At 41.0% G+C, this 16,724-nt stretch overlaps 1 protein-coding gene across 1 annotated transcript in view; it reads right to left on the bottom strand.

Moving 5' to 3' along the window:
- The window catches only part of LOC311221114 (protein unc-13 homolog B-like), a gene marked incomplete at its 5' end in the record, with an annotated part of 215,635 nt that overhangs the window by 37,621 nt on the left and 161,290 nt on the right, over nt 1–16,724 (bottom strand). Inside the window, 5 exons of the mRNA XM_084304904.1 lie at nt 407–503; nt 6,011–6,137; nt 14,158–14,243; nt 15,188–15,321; nt 16,079–16,213. Of these exons, the coding sequence (XP_084161030.1) occupies nt 407–503; nt 6,011–6,137; nt 14,158–14,243; nt 15,188–15,321; nt 16,079–16,213 (579 nt within the window). The remainder of the gene's footprint in view (nt 1–406; nt 504–6,010; nt 6,138–14,157; nt 14,244–15,187; nt 15,322–16,078; nt 16,214–16,724) is intronic.

Raw genomic sequence — 16,724 nt, 5'->3', positions numbered from 1 at the left:
ATAGTCACTAAAACTGGAAGGCTCTTACTTTCCATTGGGAATACTCAGCAAACTAAGAATAAGATTACTCTATCTAGGGATTAATGTCACATTCTCATTGCATATATGCAAACTGCCTTACATTTCTATTGCATATCACACAAAGAGAAGAGAGAACACCAAGCCACTGGCTGACAAATTAACACCTGCGGAACAGAACAGACATATATGAATGATATGCACCTTGCACAACAACATTCTAACCCATAGAGGAAAGTCCTAAAATAAACAAGTTTTCCCAAATGTTCAGCATGCAAAAAGGGCTGTGTCATCCGCTCGTGTGACAGCTGAATTTACTGTGTTGTTATTTGGTTCTGGGCACTGAAGCATGCAGCACCAAGTCCTCCACTCAGAAACACCTACATACCCCATCTTTTTTATCTCTCTCCAGAGCACCATGCAGAAATTCTAAGGAAACATCTTCATTTTCATCCAGCCACTGCATCACGAACTGCTCAAACCACCTGCACGAGGAACAGGAAAGACAGGAAGTTACAGCAAGAAACACAGCATTCCAACCAGACCTCACCCCAGCGACATGCCTGTCCCTGCAGCACCCACCAGACGTTTAGGTAAACTAAATACCCTCAGAATAACATTTGCCCTTCCTCATTCACCACCATTACTATCAGACAGCAGTACTGTTTCAGCAACCCTTGTGTCACTTGGGCTGGTCCAGCAGAAAAGATAACCCAGCCTCTGCAGACTGCTTGTCATGTGCTGTTTTTGCTTTTCTCCTCTTTCTTCTTTCTTGCTACCTTCCCTTCTTTTTCCCCCTTAGTACCTCCTTTAACATTTCATCACCTCATAGTATTTCTACTGTATTTTTTCCCTTTCACCCAGGTGCCAGACAGGACATGGGAGATCTCTATGCCCACTGTCTGTATGTACCAAAAGAGACAGCACACTGTCCTGCTGCCCATTTGGGTCTGCCATCTTTCACATGAGATATGTGAAGGAGTATAAAGAGAGGAAAAAGAGTCTGTTTTCCAGGGCCCTTCAGCTATTTTATCCCTAGATACAGACATACTTCTGGACTGCCGCGATGGAGAAGTTTTCTCCACCTTAGTGCTGCTCTCCACTTCCCCACTCTAGAGCATCCTCCCATTTCCTTAGCTTGCTGACTGCACTGTGAGGATGTTTAAGATTATCTTCAGGTGATTACACAGCTCATCCTCCAGGGCTTGCTGGAAGCTGGCCAGCCCTGTAAGCAGCTTTTTGCTGTTTTTATTTTAAAGTACAAACTTAGTTCATGCAAAAAGTGCTAGACCAACAGCCTTGGAGCAGAGTCGAGTCCCCAGAGCATGCAAGTCCTGGAAGCAGGACAGCAAAGTTTGTCTCTGTTCCCTCTCCTTACTTGGGAGAATAAACTAAACGGTAGACCACATTCCAAGATGCTACTGCAACAGCCACTGCTGCGTCTTAGGGAGATGCCTCGCATGAAATGGCATCTGGAAGCACGAAGTACACCAAACAAAGGGCTTCTACACAATCCCACCTTGCCTAAAACAAACAGGCAAAGTGAGAAGTAGCTTCAGCAATGGGATCTTAGAGCTGGGAATGCCTCTGTTCTCTGCTCTGTGGGACATAAGCGTGTAGCACAAGTGAGATTATTTTTTCCTGTCTGTGTTTAAGTAACAACATAACACCTATGACTTTATTTAAATGTCTGTCTAGGATTCGATGTGTGCAACTGCAGCTGAAGCAAATCTTCAATTATTACTAAACAGTGTTCACAAATAAGGGAAAAAATGCCCATGCGTGATTTCAGTCCACACAAATGATTTTTATATGAGCTTCGCAGAAAATAACCTCCTCTTAACAGGCAGCTGTGTTCATGCAGATTGTGATAATTATGGGCCGAGTTTGCAAAGAACATGAAAGCATGTGCCAGACATGAGAGGGAGATCAAGAGCAAATTCACAGACAGAGCATACTAGATAGCCTTAAATGCTCTCTACACTTTGAAATATAAAGCACATCAATGCTAATATTGGAAACTGTAACAGACACAGTGTTAAATGTCAACAGCAACCTGTCCATGCAGCCTTATTTACTGTAGACAGTGAAAGTGGAACACTGTCGTAGACATATGCACTTCCCATGTTCTTGAAAACTTCCTTCTAAATGAAAACTCAAGCTTCTAAAAATCAGTATATTTGGAAATTTGCTGAAATTTTCTTGCACTTTCCACATTTCACTTTTAATTACAACAGTATAGTTTGAAACTACAGATTAATCCTTAAAAAAGAACTCGGGCAGTTTACAAGGAAGCAACTACCCATCGTCCACCTCTTTCAGAGCTCAGAGACTGCAAGTCGCCGCTTCACACATCATTGCTCAACATACAGAAAATTACTTGTTTGTGCCAGAAGGCACAATTTTGGCTCTGAGAAGTAGAACTACTTCCTATCATTCACCCTTGGTTATTGCACCATATCTATAAGAAATGGCCATTCAGTGTTGAAAACAGTCATTGCAAGTTTTTATGGCTACCATATGTTGGTGTATAATTGCATGAATTGCATAGGTATTTTACTGTTTCACCAAATTGTCTAGACAAAGATGGTAAGGAAAAAGGTACTGTTCAATGGGGTGGTTTTTTACACCTAAAAAAAAAATAAATCATTAGCTCCAGAAAGACGTTTAATACGAATGTTAAAGTGCAAAGTGAATCACTCAGCTCAGGTTAAGAAATCTGTAACTACATTTGCAAAGCCAGCCTCAACTTTGTCCTTTGTTGGCTAGCAGTAAAGCACAAAAGATATACATCATCTAATAAATACTTCTAGTCCCTGGGCGCATTCAGGACTAAAACATGTTTGAGCCGTAACACAAACCTAGAGTTATCTTAGGCCAAATATCCCTTAAAGTGTTTTACTATCAGTTCTTAGGCTGTCGAACAAGTAAGAAGGGACTTTGGGGACTACAAGGGCAACATATAAAAAATGATATCCAAAATAATGTAACACAGAAACTAATAAAAATAATTTGATTTCATGCAGAAATAGCTTCAAAATGTTGTTACACGGCATATATCTTCCTCTTCTCTGCTTCAATTATTGATCTAGAACCAAACGTTGTAATGACTCACACACCAGCACACAAGGCAGAGGCTCATGGTGCTGTTTCAGAGACATTCTGTGCTTGCAGGGGTCGGCACAGCATGGCTTGAGTTGGCACAGCCAACATCTCCGAATGATTTTCGCACAGAAAACCCCTCACTCCTGCCTGCAGGGAAAGGCAGAAGTGCTTTGCGGCTAAATGAAAGTTTGCCTGTTGGTTGCACAATAGAAACATAATACAAAAGGCTCCAATTTCAGTTTGGCCATGAGCCTGGCTCCTGTGGTATTAGGCTTCACAGGTGAATTAATCTTGTTCATTTCTTGTGGTAATGTATGTGGGTACCCAATGAAAATTCAGTGGGCTTTGGCAAGCACAGAAGCATGAAGGCAGGCAGGATTTCAAAGAGTTGGAAAGGAAAATACTGGTTAATAAAGTGAACAAGAAGAGTAAGGCAGAATTTCGAAGGCAAGAAAGCTTTCCCCACTTCTTTACATACCTAAAAGGCTAGTGATTTTATTTATATTTTTTACAGAAACTGACACTTTACAGCTTTTATCTGGCAGCTAAAAACAAAGGAAGTTTTGAAGATTCACTCTCAGCTGTGTTCCTACTTCATTTTCAGAAACTGCTGCTGAATTTCAGAAAATAAAGGGAACATAAAGACTTCAACCTCAGCACTTTGGAGCCTTCACCTCATTCAATTGTATCCTAAGGCTATTAGAAATATGGTTTTGCACAGTTTCAACAAGAAATGCAAGTTTGTGGATAGCCTCTTGCCTGTTTATAAGATAAATATCTCTGCTATTTTCTGGAGAGAGGCAATTTATTTTCATCTGAGTTTACTGATGGGCAAACTTGATGTATGAACTCCTTTGTTTAAGGAAGTTTTAAGACTGTTTAAGTAAGCTTAAGGAAGCCCTTCTTTGTTGTGCAGGTGACGAAGCACTGGCACATTTTGCCCAGAGAGGCTGTGGAGTCTCCTTCCTTGGAAATCTTCAAAAGCCACCTGGACTGGTCCTGGGCAACCTGCTCTGGGTGTCACTGTTTGAGTTGGACCAGATGGACCCAGAGGTCCCTTCCAACCTCAGCCATTCTGTGAGTCTGTGAAGACCAAAAATAATTTGGATGAAGCAAATTCAAGTGTTGCTGTAAATGATATGAAGGGTGTATGTAGAAATAGGTGAAGGCCATGGTTGAAATAAACATCAGTTGTGCCTGATAACATGTCTATTTTACTAAGATGTAGTGAGATGTACTAACATGTAAGTGTACTAAGATCTAAGTGTGAAGTAACAAGGGAAGCCATTGGCTATACAAGTACATGAGCTCCAGTGCTCATATACACAAAAGCCAGCAGAGCAGAACAGTTTACAAAAGACAGCAAAACGAAACTGAACATCACTATCCTGATTATACAGGAGCAAAAAGGGATTAACAATATGTAATGGCTTGCCTAACACTGCACTGATTCAGAGGTACAAAGAGAACCAGGCTTCTGAGACTGTCGCTCCTGCACCCTATTCACCGAATGAATGCCTCTCACTGATCTGATTTGTTAAGCAAGGCCCATGGTCCAAGCTGAGCAATTACACCAACTGTCTCTCAAGTCTTATTAGCACGCAGATAACATAAGGCTTGTGCGCAGTGGAGGACAGGAAGAGTATTCAAAATACCAGACTGAAAACACAGTCCAAGCAAGATGTTTTTTCCAAGAGGGGCAAATGCAGAGTGCTGCATTTGGACAGCAGTAAACAGCCATATACCAGATGGCAAGAACAGGTAGGTAGGACACTGTCAAGGGTGCCTGGGGGCTGGCTTGTGACCTACTGGAAACATCACTGGTTGACAATATCACTGAAGAAAGAGGCTGCTATCATTGCAGTGTGCTAGAGCAGAGCACTGTCTGCAAGGCAAGGCCTAGATGAAACATCAGTGTCTAAGTCTAGCTGTTTTATGTCCAGACACAGACCAGCTGGAGAGATGTGAGTAAACCTTACTTAGAAGAAAAGCTAGGAACAAATGGGAACAGGCAAAAGACTGGGAAGGGATATGAAAAGAACAGATAGCTCTTGTAAAATTGAGCCTGTTTATATCCTGTCCATGCCCTGGCTGGTAGGACAGGATATAGTAAGTTCAAGCTGAAGTAAGGAAGATTTAGAGGGGAAGAAGGTGGAGTGTGTTAAACCCCCAAAACTCAGTGGAGAGATAAGAGTGAGATGTGGAGCAATCAAGCTTCTGAAAACCAGTTAGACAAATACCAGTCAGAAACAACCTAACAGCTTTTGCCTCAGGCCAGGAAAGGAGTTCAGTTACAGTATTCTCACCAGGCTGATCAGACAGCTTTCTGGGCTCATTTTTTTTTTTTTTTTTTTTAAGTTAAATAAAGCTTGCTAACAATTGCTTAGAGCTTAAGAACAAGAGCTTATTTGACATTTCTAACTAACTCACCTGGTCCTGTCAGAAACCGAAAACATTATCTTTACTTACAAATTCTGGTGTGTGTGCATGCATGACACATCCATACACAGATATGCAGACATTCATACAGATAAAGTTATATTTACTAACATAAGAACACAAGCACCCATCTAGAAGTCTGCTGTTTAAGAACTGGCCATTTTTCACATTGCAAGCACAAAAACCCACATGGTTTAAAAGACTGCCTATGCCACTGCTAAACATTGAGATATTTGGAAGACACTGTACAATTAGGAATTGAATTGTGTCAGGTACAGGGGCGCAGAACACCAGAGGGAACAAAGATGCACATAAACATAGAAAATAAGCAGCAAAGAAATGTTGTATTTATATAAAGGCAGCCACAGGAGAACCAACTGAATACCCTTAAGATAACCCAAAGGAGAGGGATAGTGAGGATTTACTACAGGAGACACAACACACTCACCCTGGATATTCAGGCACTTTTCCCTTGAAGGCAGGCAGATCACGAACATATTCGTTGTACAGCCACTTCACTTTGAAGTGTAAATTCATATAGTCTGCACTTTTACACAGTCTGTGTTTCTCATGCTCTGCAAGGAAGGAAAAAATCAGTTAGGTCTGAATTTACCACCACCAATGCATCAGGCAGAGGAAAGCCTTATAAAGCATGTCAGTAGCATTCACTGGTTTTGAGGGTGAAGCATCTATAGAGCCACAAAATCTTCATGACACGGGATTTTGGCAGTAAGCAGAGGTTCTCAGTGGTTGACAGGTGGGGCTCCAGAGTCTGTTTTTGTGGTTCCAATTCTTACTTCCAATTGTTGAATACCGTTTGGTTGTCAAGGAAATAAAAAGAGAGCAGTCTTTTACAGCCCTTCCATTTAACATATGACAGTCCAGATTTCATCTACTGCAGTAAATAAATCCAGAAAAGTGAAACTGTTCATTCTTGGATATAAACAAAGTCAATACAAATATATTACACCACATTCCCTAAGAGACAATAGTAGAAAGAATCAAGTTCTTTAGAGTTTGAACATGTCTATCACAAGCAAGTTTAGACCGGTTGTGAAGCTTTACACAAGTCCTCTCCAAGTATTTTCACTAAAGCACTGAAATACCCACCCTGTCCAACTTTAACTAGCAATGTGAAGACTGAGAAACAGTAGATATGAGGTCAGTGGTCACTGGAGCAACTTTGATATCATCTTTACCTACAACCCAATTCTCAATGATGAAAGTAGAGTTGTAGTAATAGCCTTCTCATTTCCTGTACCACAGAAAAAGGTAACATGTAGACAGAAATATTCCATTTCACATCCCAAATAAGGCAACAAATTGTTCTCTGGTATCATAAGGAGCTCCCAGGATGGTCATAGTATGATATTTCATTTCCATGCATCCTGCTGAGAGCTTGCGCAGACAGCTTCTCACCACCAGCTTGGTCTCAAGTAGTTACCATTATTTTACATTACACTTCACATACAGGTTACCTTCCCGCAACAAACGCATTTGAAACCCAAAAGAGTTTATTTGCTCTAAAGCAGCATGTGGACTGCCTGCACTTGCACATTACTGTGCATGAAAAGCACCATCACTATGTGTATGGCAGGTTAGCAAGTCAACTGCTAAGGCCTTTAGCACGTAAGAAACTACACAAGAGCTGGAGCATTCTCTGATCCCAGTTAGGAGAAATTAAATCAGTTCCCTTCTGAAAGAGAAGTGCCTTGCTAATATGTACTGTCTTCCTGAGTTCAGTCCACTGAAGCAACCCACATATAACCTAGGTGAGCTGAGCCTCTTCCTCTTGCCAGTTCATGTTATGTCTATGCACCGAGGTTATGTCTGGACAATGCAGTTCTTCCCTGTGCAATGCACATACCTCCACAATGCGACCCTTTTCATGCACACCTTTACTGCTAAAGCACTTGCCATACTCAGACCTACATTTTGCAGAAATCATCTGCTTGGACTACTGCTCTCCTTTCTCTCCCACAGGAAACAAACATATGCTTCACATCTTTGCTCTCAAGGACCTTCACAGCCTCTATCCTCACCACCATCTTTCAGCTGTTGACTCCCACCCCTCATCAGCCCACAATTCCCATTTTTAACATACTTGTTAAGTTTCCCAAAAGCACCCCCAGGCTTCCTCCATGTCACCCCTCATGTACTTACAGACAGCTTTTTGTGTGGGTACACAATAAAACTCTTTAAGGACATTACTGCTAATATGTACAAACAGGATCTAACTACGTCAAAAATTGTAAGTCTCTCAACTTCTAATGGCTTTAATCTAGTACCTTGGTGCAAGTATCCAGTAAGTGGGTAAGAATATGTGAACAATACATGCTAAAGACATTTATCATCAGAAAACATGCTTTAATGATATATCATGGTTACAGTTTCCTAAGCAGCTACCTGACAGACAACCTTACAATATTTTCATGTAAATGTGAATTCTTGCAGCTATTTCAAAACATTAAAAAAACCTTTCACATTTCTTTTGAAGCTTCAGTAACATGCACAAGAAGAAAGGCCAAATAAATTATGAATTATCCAACTGAAAATACAAAAAAAAAAGGAACTTCTCATGCATAATTACTCTACAAGCCTTGTCAACTCCCGAAGCAATGGAAGACTCCAGTGAGTTGACTGCAAACCCCTTTAACAGCATAACACAGACTTCTTTCTAATTCTTCTGATTCACTTTTAGCAGATCCGTACGGATACAATCTCAAAGAAAAAAGGAAAAAAGAAATCTATCCTTTGTTTAAAAGAAATTAAAACGTGCAATATCTGAGATGCATTAACCCCAGGGAAGATGATTCAATGGACAAAGTATTTTACATGTGCTACTACTTCACACATACTGTGATCTATTACTCTCCACAGTGAATTTGCTTTTATTGGAAGCTGAGGAAAGTACATTCATGTTTTTCCTCAAAAAATCTAACATTCTTTTTGAGCGCTAAGGAAGTATGTCCCTAATTTGGTGTCTGAACTGCTGATCTCCCTGTAGAGCAATAGAAAATGCTAAGTCCTCTCTGCAAATGTAAAACTGGAAACAAGCAAAGCAATAACCATACCCACGCTTAACTCCCTCTGCAAGGGTGAGGAAATCAATGGACAATTAAAACTTCATTAACTTTGATACGTGCAAGATCTGTTCTGCATGGTGAAAGAGCTGCTCCTGCAGAGGGAAGGTCTGACTCAGAGGCTGGCTGCACACCATGATGAAGGCATGGCTTCATCCAAAAGTCAATCTCCCCCCAAAACTAGGGAACCACCACCTTCCTAAGTGCCACTTACACTGAAGCCAGCAGCCCCCGTGATTTAAGTATAAATCACATCACCACCGTGTGAAAGGGTGGATATGTAGCTTTAATCACTCAGGACAAAACAACAGATTCACTGTGACGTGCTTTACAGCACTTAGGTCAGAATCTCGTAGGGAGTCTTTGAGCCCTGTTTTTTAATGTCATGCACATGACAAGCCAAGTTGGCCATCAGTAATTATTTTCTGAAATTCTCCTAGCCTTGATGTTAGCTGTCAAAACATGACCGTGTGAATATAACAGTGGTGGATGTAACAGCAGCAATGTATAAACATTGTAGGTAAAAAAAGTTAAAAGGACTCAAATCACATCTATTTCAATTAAGCAGTGCACTAGAAACAATTAATTCAAACCTTTTCCTGAAGTAGGATATTCAAAACACTACTAAGCAGCAGAGAAGGAAGATGCAAAGCAACCAGAGAAGCAAAAGCCCATGGACTGCTGCTACCTAGCCACCTATGCAGTAGAGGCTTGACAACAAGGGGACAAAACTACAGAAAAAAGGTAAAAGAAAAGGGAGCTCTTACCACCATAAAAGAGAACTTTACGTATGCGAAAGAAAGGTGGGGCTTGTAACAGAAAAGACAAAAGTGAACTATAACATCTCAAACATGCTGGAGCACAAAGAAAGCTGACAAAGCCCAAAACCCACTCAACTCCAACAGCTTACAATATCCATCTTCCACTCTTCAATGGACTCCGTATGGTTTTGATCACCTCTCTCTTTGGTAAGGGAAAGTTTAAGAGCACTTGAAGACAACACGAAAACATGTCAACTTTCTAAAATTTCACTTACACCTTTCACCCAATGCAACTTGCATTTCAGACCCTCAGATTAAAACACATTTTAGAAAAAAAATGAAGTGAGGAGCATAGGAGCCATCACTCTTAACACATTTATTTTCTGCTGACTTTTAAAGAGCTATGTGGCAGCAACAGTGAAAGTGCACAGATATTTTGCAGGACCTGCTGGTATTTTACCTTCAAAAGACCACAGATTTCTGTAATTCTCTTACATTTCCTCAGTAGATTTAATCTCCAAACAGTCTTCTCCGGAGAAGAGCTTTTAGGGTCACTGAGGCCATATTATTAAGGTATTAATAGGGAACTGCTTCCTAGCAGCATGCTTTTCAGTGTCATGGCCAGTTCTATTTTTGAAACAGAGAACAGGACTTCCACCACATCCTTAATCCATAGGCCAGCAGTCCGCCCTCTGTGGATTTTTTTTCCTGATCATCAACCTACTTTCCCTGTGTTAATTTCTAGCAAATAATGATGAATTCTTGCAAAGAAACTCTAATAGGTACTGAGTCTGTTGAAGCGTTAATACTTTTAGACAGCTGGCATCTGTGTGTGCATTTAATCCCCCTCCCCTCATTATAAGTGAGATTGTGGCAGTATGATTTATTTCAATCCTGCCTGCCAAGGCTACTCAGTCTCTCTTCCTATCAGTTATTAACACCAATGTGTCCAAAATAAGATGAAATGCTGTTAGTAAGGATGATATCAATTTTCTATTACTGTCATTTAATGGTTTCCTAATAGAGGGAGAGCAGAATCCTTCTTTGCTTGGGAAATCGGTGCTTTCTGGGTCACAGAGGCTTCACACAGGATGGTGAGAAAACTAGTTAACTGCAGTTTAGTTTCATCTTCCAGCCCAAAGTGGGTTCACATGGAGGCTATCCAGATGTCGAGCACCAGTCAGCACCCCAGACGTGGAGTTAAGGACAAGGCTTGGAAAAAAAACACACTCTACCCTATTACAGGGTAGTGTGATCTTACCAGCCAAATCTGGGACACAAAAACTTCTCTATCTGATCTGCTTTACCCTCGGGCTGACGGGGAACAAGGGATACTCATGAATGCCTCCCTCTGTACTGCCTTCACCAGTGAGGATGGAAGGGCCAGGTCTGCTGTTCACAGTGCCCTGAGCTGTCACTCCTTTTTGGGGGGAGGAAAACCAAAACAGACCTGGTAGATCCTAGAGCTTCTGCTGTGTCTCAGCATCTGAGTCTCCTTAGGGGAGATGATGACTTTGCTTTTGCTGAAAGCAGGTGCCCTTCTCGTAAGACTACAGATTTAGTGATAGAGACACACAGAACAGTAGAGAGTAGTGCAGTGCACTGCTCCTGAACATTAGCAGTTCTGTATTGCTATACATGGACTGCTCAATGCACAGGAGGTGAGCTCCAGCTGGGAGAGGCATGGTTAGCTGCCACTGGCAGTGAAGAAGGTGTAGCCAGGTGCTGCTCTGCAGCTCAGAGAAGCGATTTCCCCCCTGAGCTTTGCACCTCCCTCTCACTGCGTATTACAGAGCAACCAGGCCTATGCTCCTCCTACACTAAAGCTATTGCATGACATTTAAGTTGGAAGCAAATTTACTGATGCTACAGAATAAAAGGGCCACCGATCCCCAGTGTCATCCCAGCCAGGAGGGAAAGAATAATGCCACACATGAACTTGGTGTTCTGACCTTAGCAGTTAGTCCCTTGGATGTTATCAGCAGCCTAATGCCTGTGACCCAACAAAGGGGCTCTCACCCAGAGCTGCTCAGCATATTGGGTACCATCAAAAAACAATTAGATATACTCATCAGAACAGGAGTCTCTTAAGCTGCACATAACCTCCATTTCTGCAGCAGTAGTACAGTCTTCTGAGTCTTTGCAGATCTGCTCATCACTGGCATAAAACTACAGGACACTAACGCTAACGTTAGCAACTACATCCAAAGTACTAAAACTACAGGTGCTGAACGTCTTTGCCTACTTAAAACTATACACTCTACCAAAAAGCACAAACTTACCACTTGGTGAGGTGAATGAGCTCATGTTATCCAGAACTTAGGAACAGAACACAAGGGAAAACACCATTAATAAAGTTAGGAGCAGGTATTATATTCTGGGTTCATGTGCATGTATCTCCACAAAACAGATCAGCTTTTGTTGCAGAGAGCACCTGAGGCATGCAGATGTCAGAACATACCAGAAGTGTGCCCAGGGACTACTCCACAAACTGGCAAAGACAGGAATTTAAAACTCTTGATGCAGTTAAACTGGTAGAGAAATTAGTGACTCAGACTGAAAAATGACAGAGACAAGAGTTGATGACAGCAAATCTAATCATCATCCTTCACATCACTTAATCTGTTTCCTTTAATCCCTTTTCCTCCTTTTTGCTTAAAAAAAAAAAAAAAAAAAAAAAAAAAAAGGCAGTGAGATAATCCAATCACGTATTTAAAATACATGTGGTGAAGTCCATAACTGAATTATTGTAGAGCTTGTTCTAAAGGTTATGTTCATAAGTTTCTGGAGAGCAAAGCAGTGAGAAAACATGCTCAACTCAAATGGAATTCTGCACCCTGAGGATTTTCTTGAATATATATTTGGAATAGACGCACATCTCAGCAGACTCTATCATTGTTCAATCCTCCTGCAGGACTTGCACAGTTACGGTAGAAACATACACAAGCACCCCACGCAGTTTTTCAGCTTTTGTTCAAAATGTAAAACCTTTCCCATCCATCAGATGCCTTTGTGTCAACCCTTCTCACCAAAAACACTCTGAGGAGGGATGCTCTTTTAACAACTATTTGCTATGCACCGATGAACTCACATGTGGAAACATTACATCGATCCCTGTTCAAAGAAGCTCACAACTGACCAGAAGTGTATCAGAAAAAGGTAGAATAAGCCCAGATGCACAAGGGAAGACAAAATCACTGGGAAGGTCTAAAGGGGACAAGGTATGAGATGTGAGCAGAGAAAACCTGGGAGGCAGAGTTAACCTTGGCACTGGCAATCAAATAAAGCCATTCAAAATGGGAAAAAAACTGTCAGGTTCATGCAATCAGTATTTTTTTTTTTTTTGCAGATGCATTTTAGATGCAATGGGGTAAGGGATTCTTAGGAAAAGAAGGCAGCAACTAGATCTGGAGAACTGCAGTTCTCTTGGCTGGTAGGAAAGGAGTTAAATAGGGCACTTTCAACACCTAGAAGTGCAAAATGAATTCCTGTGGGTGAGTGTACAGGGCTAAATAAGAACAAAATGGAAAGGGTAGCCTAAAGGGTTTGCAGGAACAAATGGTTTCTAGAGAAAGCGAACATGAAGTAAGCATAGTTGCCTTCTTTCTAACACGAGCCAGCAGTGCCAGACACTACAGAAGAGACACTTTGATGCAGTAGGTCTTGGCCCCTTTCTTTCTAATGTCTTGTTCTTACATCAACATGATCTCACAAGAGGAAGACACTGTGGGGTACAAGCGTGTATCAAAAGTTCCTAACACCAAAAATAATACTTTTCATCTAGATCTGCATCCTGCTAAACTCAAGCCTAGAGCTTGCATAAGGTGTCCTCACAGCACATTGACAGAGACTAAGAAATAGATGGAGTCAATCTGCTTTACCTACAGAGAAACTCCATGTTTTGGTGTTGTTTTTTTTTTAGCGGTCTGAAATAAGAGTCTGACTTGACCAGGTTTTGGAATACGAACTACAGCTAGCATGCTGTAAGCACCACCAAACACTTTTGTTTTCTTAGACTGTCACCTTAGGGATGATTATAAACACTTGGGCAAAATATTGAGAAAACAACTGCTGCCACAGTTGGAGCTGGAAATTAGGAGCTGGAAACTTTCTGAACCTCGTAAGAAGCAGTCTGTACTCTGCAAATAAACTTGTAGGTCAAAAAACAAATTCAGAAATTGTAATGAACTAGTAGAAGAGTGGCAGAATTTCCTTCTGGGAGTTTGTTGGGCTCTACACATGCCTACCCTGTGTTCAGAAACAGTAAAATTCCTCTTTTACTCTGAGTCTGGTGGAATTATGCCAGGACTCATTTAACATGAAGATGTCTGCAGCAGGATTTATTCTAGCACAACATTTCCACCAGCAGCATAAACAGTTTACACTGTATCATCCAGAGACACGAGTATCCACCTGCTGCTCTAGGCTTTTCTACCATTGTACACTGCAGAAAGAAGATGCTGCTGATCTTAACCATCATAGCTTCAGTCCAAAGTGAAATTCTAGTTTCAAAGCAGCTGAGACAACAATAAATAGCTTGCAACGCAGCCTGACACAAGGTCTAGAGACCATGTCATGCAGTTTTCAGTCTCAATTCTCATCCACATCTGTCCATAAAAAAACAAAAAACATTAGAAATCCCTGCTCCAAACAGTGGTGCTACTAATGTGCTTAAGCCTCAGTTACACCAAATAGATTGAGACCTAGAGGTCAGCAGCAAGTCAGCTGGCAGCAGTGAGACATTCTCTTACCTTCCATGGCATATTTCATATCCTGGGCAAAAAGACTCCACATCACCTCTGCGCTGATCTTACCAACAGCAAGCTCCTGAGGAAACCTGAGGGGACATTTCAGAGAGGCTTTGGCATTTATCCAAGCAAAGGGTCCCTCTATACTCAGTACCAAACCGATCTACAAGCTGAAAATCTCAACATTACAGATACTTCCTTCACCCAAAGAAATGACCAGCTAGATTTTGGAGATCATGGCCTCAAATGCGTGGCAAAGATTAAGCAGACTGAAAACAGCTTTGCTGTTGAGATTCATTTTAACTCACGTCCACCCTGGTATCTCCCCTAGAACAGACATATAAAGTAATTTGGAGAATGTGATCCCAATGCACCTTGCATCTTTTTCACTTTGTTGTTCTATTTCAGCATTTTTTTTCTTTTTTTCTTGTTTTCTCTATGACTACTAGGCTGATGGGTGAGCAGTAATCATGTGTTAATGTCATGTTAGATCAATGATCATAATCTAACCCTTTGGGTATGGATACCTTCACAGCTACCTCCCTCTCTTCTGCCCTGTTGGATTGTTGGAAGAGTGTTGGAAGTTAAACATCCCAGACTCAGCTTTGTTTGCAGTTTTGAGCCAACCCCACCCAATGCGATTTCCCAGTGCAGCACAGAACACCATGTTCCTAAATAACAAAGTAAAGTACTGTCACCATGGCACCATTGTGTGCATTACTGTGCATCCAAAAAAAAAAAAATAACAAAAGAACTCTCACCCCATTTTCACGTGCCTCCCTGAGTTCAGGATTGTAATAATCAGGGTGTTTGTGCTCGAACGCCATCGTAACTGAACCTTTTGAAACTCTTCCATCCCAATCAAAAAGAGTTATTTATATAGACAGAGACAAATAAGACAGAAAGACAGACAGACAAGATAAGTACTTCTATAAATACACAAATGACAGAAGAGATAGAAAGCAGTTTAACAAATAAAGCAGAGCACACAGAGAGACAGGTATTAACCATAAAGGACATGGAAGATTCTTACTGATTCAGTACTGGAGAATAAGAATTCTTATCCTCTTCTATGATGGAAACTATTAAAGTGATGAGTTTTGGCCAAAAATCCAAGTTTCTGATACTGGGACCCTGTTCCTCAGGAGGAAGATCCTGATTTTTGTTCTGTGAAAGAAGCCATTGGAAAACCAGGGTAAATTTAAAGGGTAAAGAAAAAGCTGACAAACGGAGATCATGTTGCTCCTTACAAACTCCAAACAGTAATTACCTGAGAGGACTTTCTTCTGAAGAGTTTTCATTATGTCTACTGGCAACTTGCTTCACCTAATATGAAACACAGTAACTTGCCAAATCATGCTGTTTACTGGTGGCTAATCCCCCTTTATTGGCATTTACCATGACGCTAGCAGGTCAGGCTTCAGGAAACCTCCTGAGACATCATTTGCTCTAAGCTTGTTCCAAATACTTGCACTTTAGGCACTTGAGTTGATGACTATTTCTGTGTTGACACATTCTGTATGCATTACCATGGAGTGGGAGCTCTCAGGGATTTGAAAAGAGTTTGTGTCTGAAGGTAGATCCTAAAAAACCTCACTGCTTGAGGCTTATCAAAGCTAGTCTCCTTGATCAGCCTACTTATTTTTTGCTCACTCAAAGTTGCATCAAAGTTTCCATTCAGAAATATCTGCTCAGGAAATAAAGTAGTTGAGACTGGGAAAACAAACTGTAGTGTGATTACCGTAAAACATTTATCATCTTCTACTTACTCATTAGTGCTCGTTAATTGATTACAAGTTTTGTGTGTTCAGAAGAGAACAAGTCAAAATTTTATTTATGTTAGCTTTTTATGTCAATTAGTATTCGCGTGATTATCTTAGTAAAATCATAAACTTTCATTTTTGCCTACTTATTAGCTACTCACGGGATCTGTCTGGTACTCGCGACTGTACAGCTCATGACAGTTGTTGAAAATGTACTCATAGGTGGAGTTGAGGCAAGCTTTTACACAGTCCTTCACTACCTGGCTGGCTCGAGGTGGACTCTGCAGCTCTTGAACCTGCACAGAGACAGGAAGAATAGTTCAAGTACTGTTCATAAACCAAACCAGGAAAGAACAAGTCACCTGTTTGGAACTACCCAGGAATCAGCAAATCTGTTTTCAGCAACTTGTGATGTAAGTGACCTGAAAACATCTGCAACTCCGCTCAGTCTCTTTGGCTTCCTCTCCAGGTATAAACTAGGAGTGACAACACTTATGTCCCTTCAGGATCACTTAGAATGTAAGAGAGATTTTGACATGTAAAGGAAAAATCTCCCAAATAAATAAATCAAACAGATTAATGTCTGATTAATCTGAGCCAAGCCCATGCAGTTTCTGCTAAATTTATAGGATTTTGCAATAAAGCCAGTGAATAATCTTTTTATCCACTGGAAGAACATGCAACAGGCCATCTGAGGACATTACATCTAATCTGGAAAGTCTTGTAGAAGACCAGACACTTGTGTGCTTTTAAATATGGTAAGTTTTATGACATCTTCCTTCACCAGCATTACTGAATATAAATCAC

Source organism: Netta rufina, assembly GCF_964035555.1.
Source record: "Netta rufina genome assembly, chromosome: Z".
NCBI lineage: Eukaryota > Metazoa > Chordata > Aves > Anseriformes > Anatidae > Netta > Netta rufina.
The sequence above is the reverse complement of the archived record's forward strand: the minus strand, read 5'-3'. Positions and strand labels throughout refer to the sequence as shown.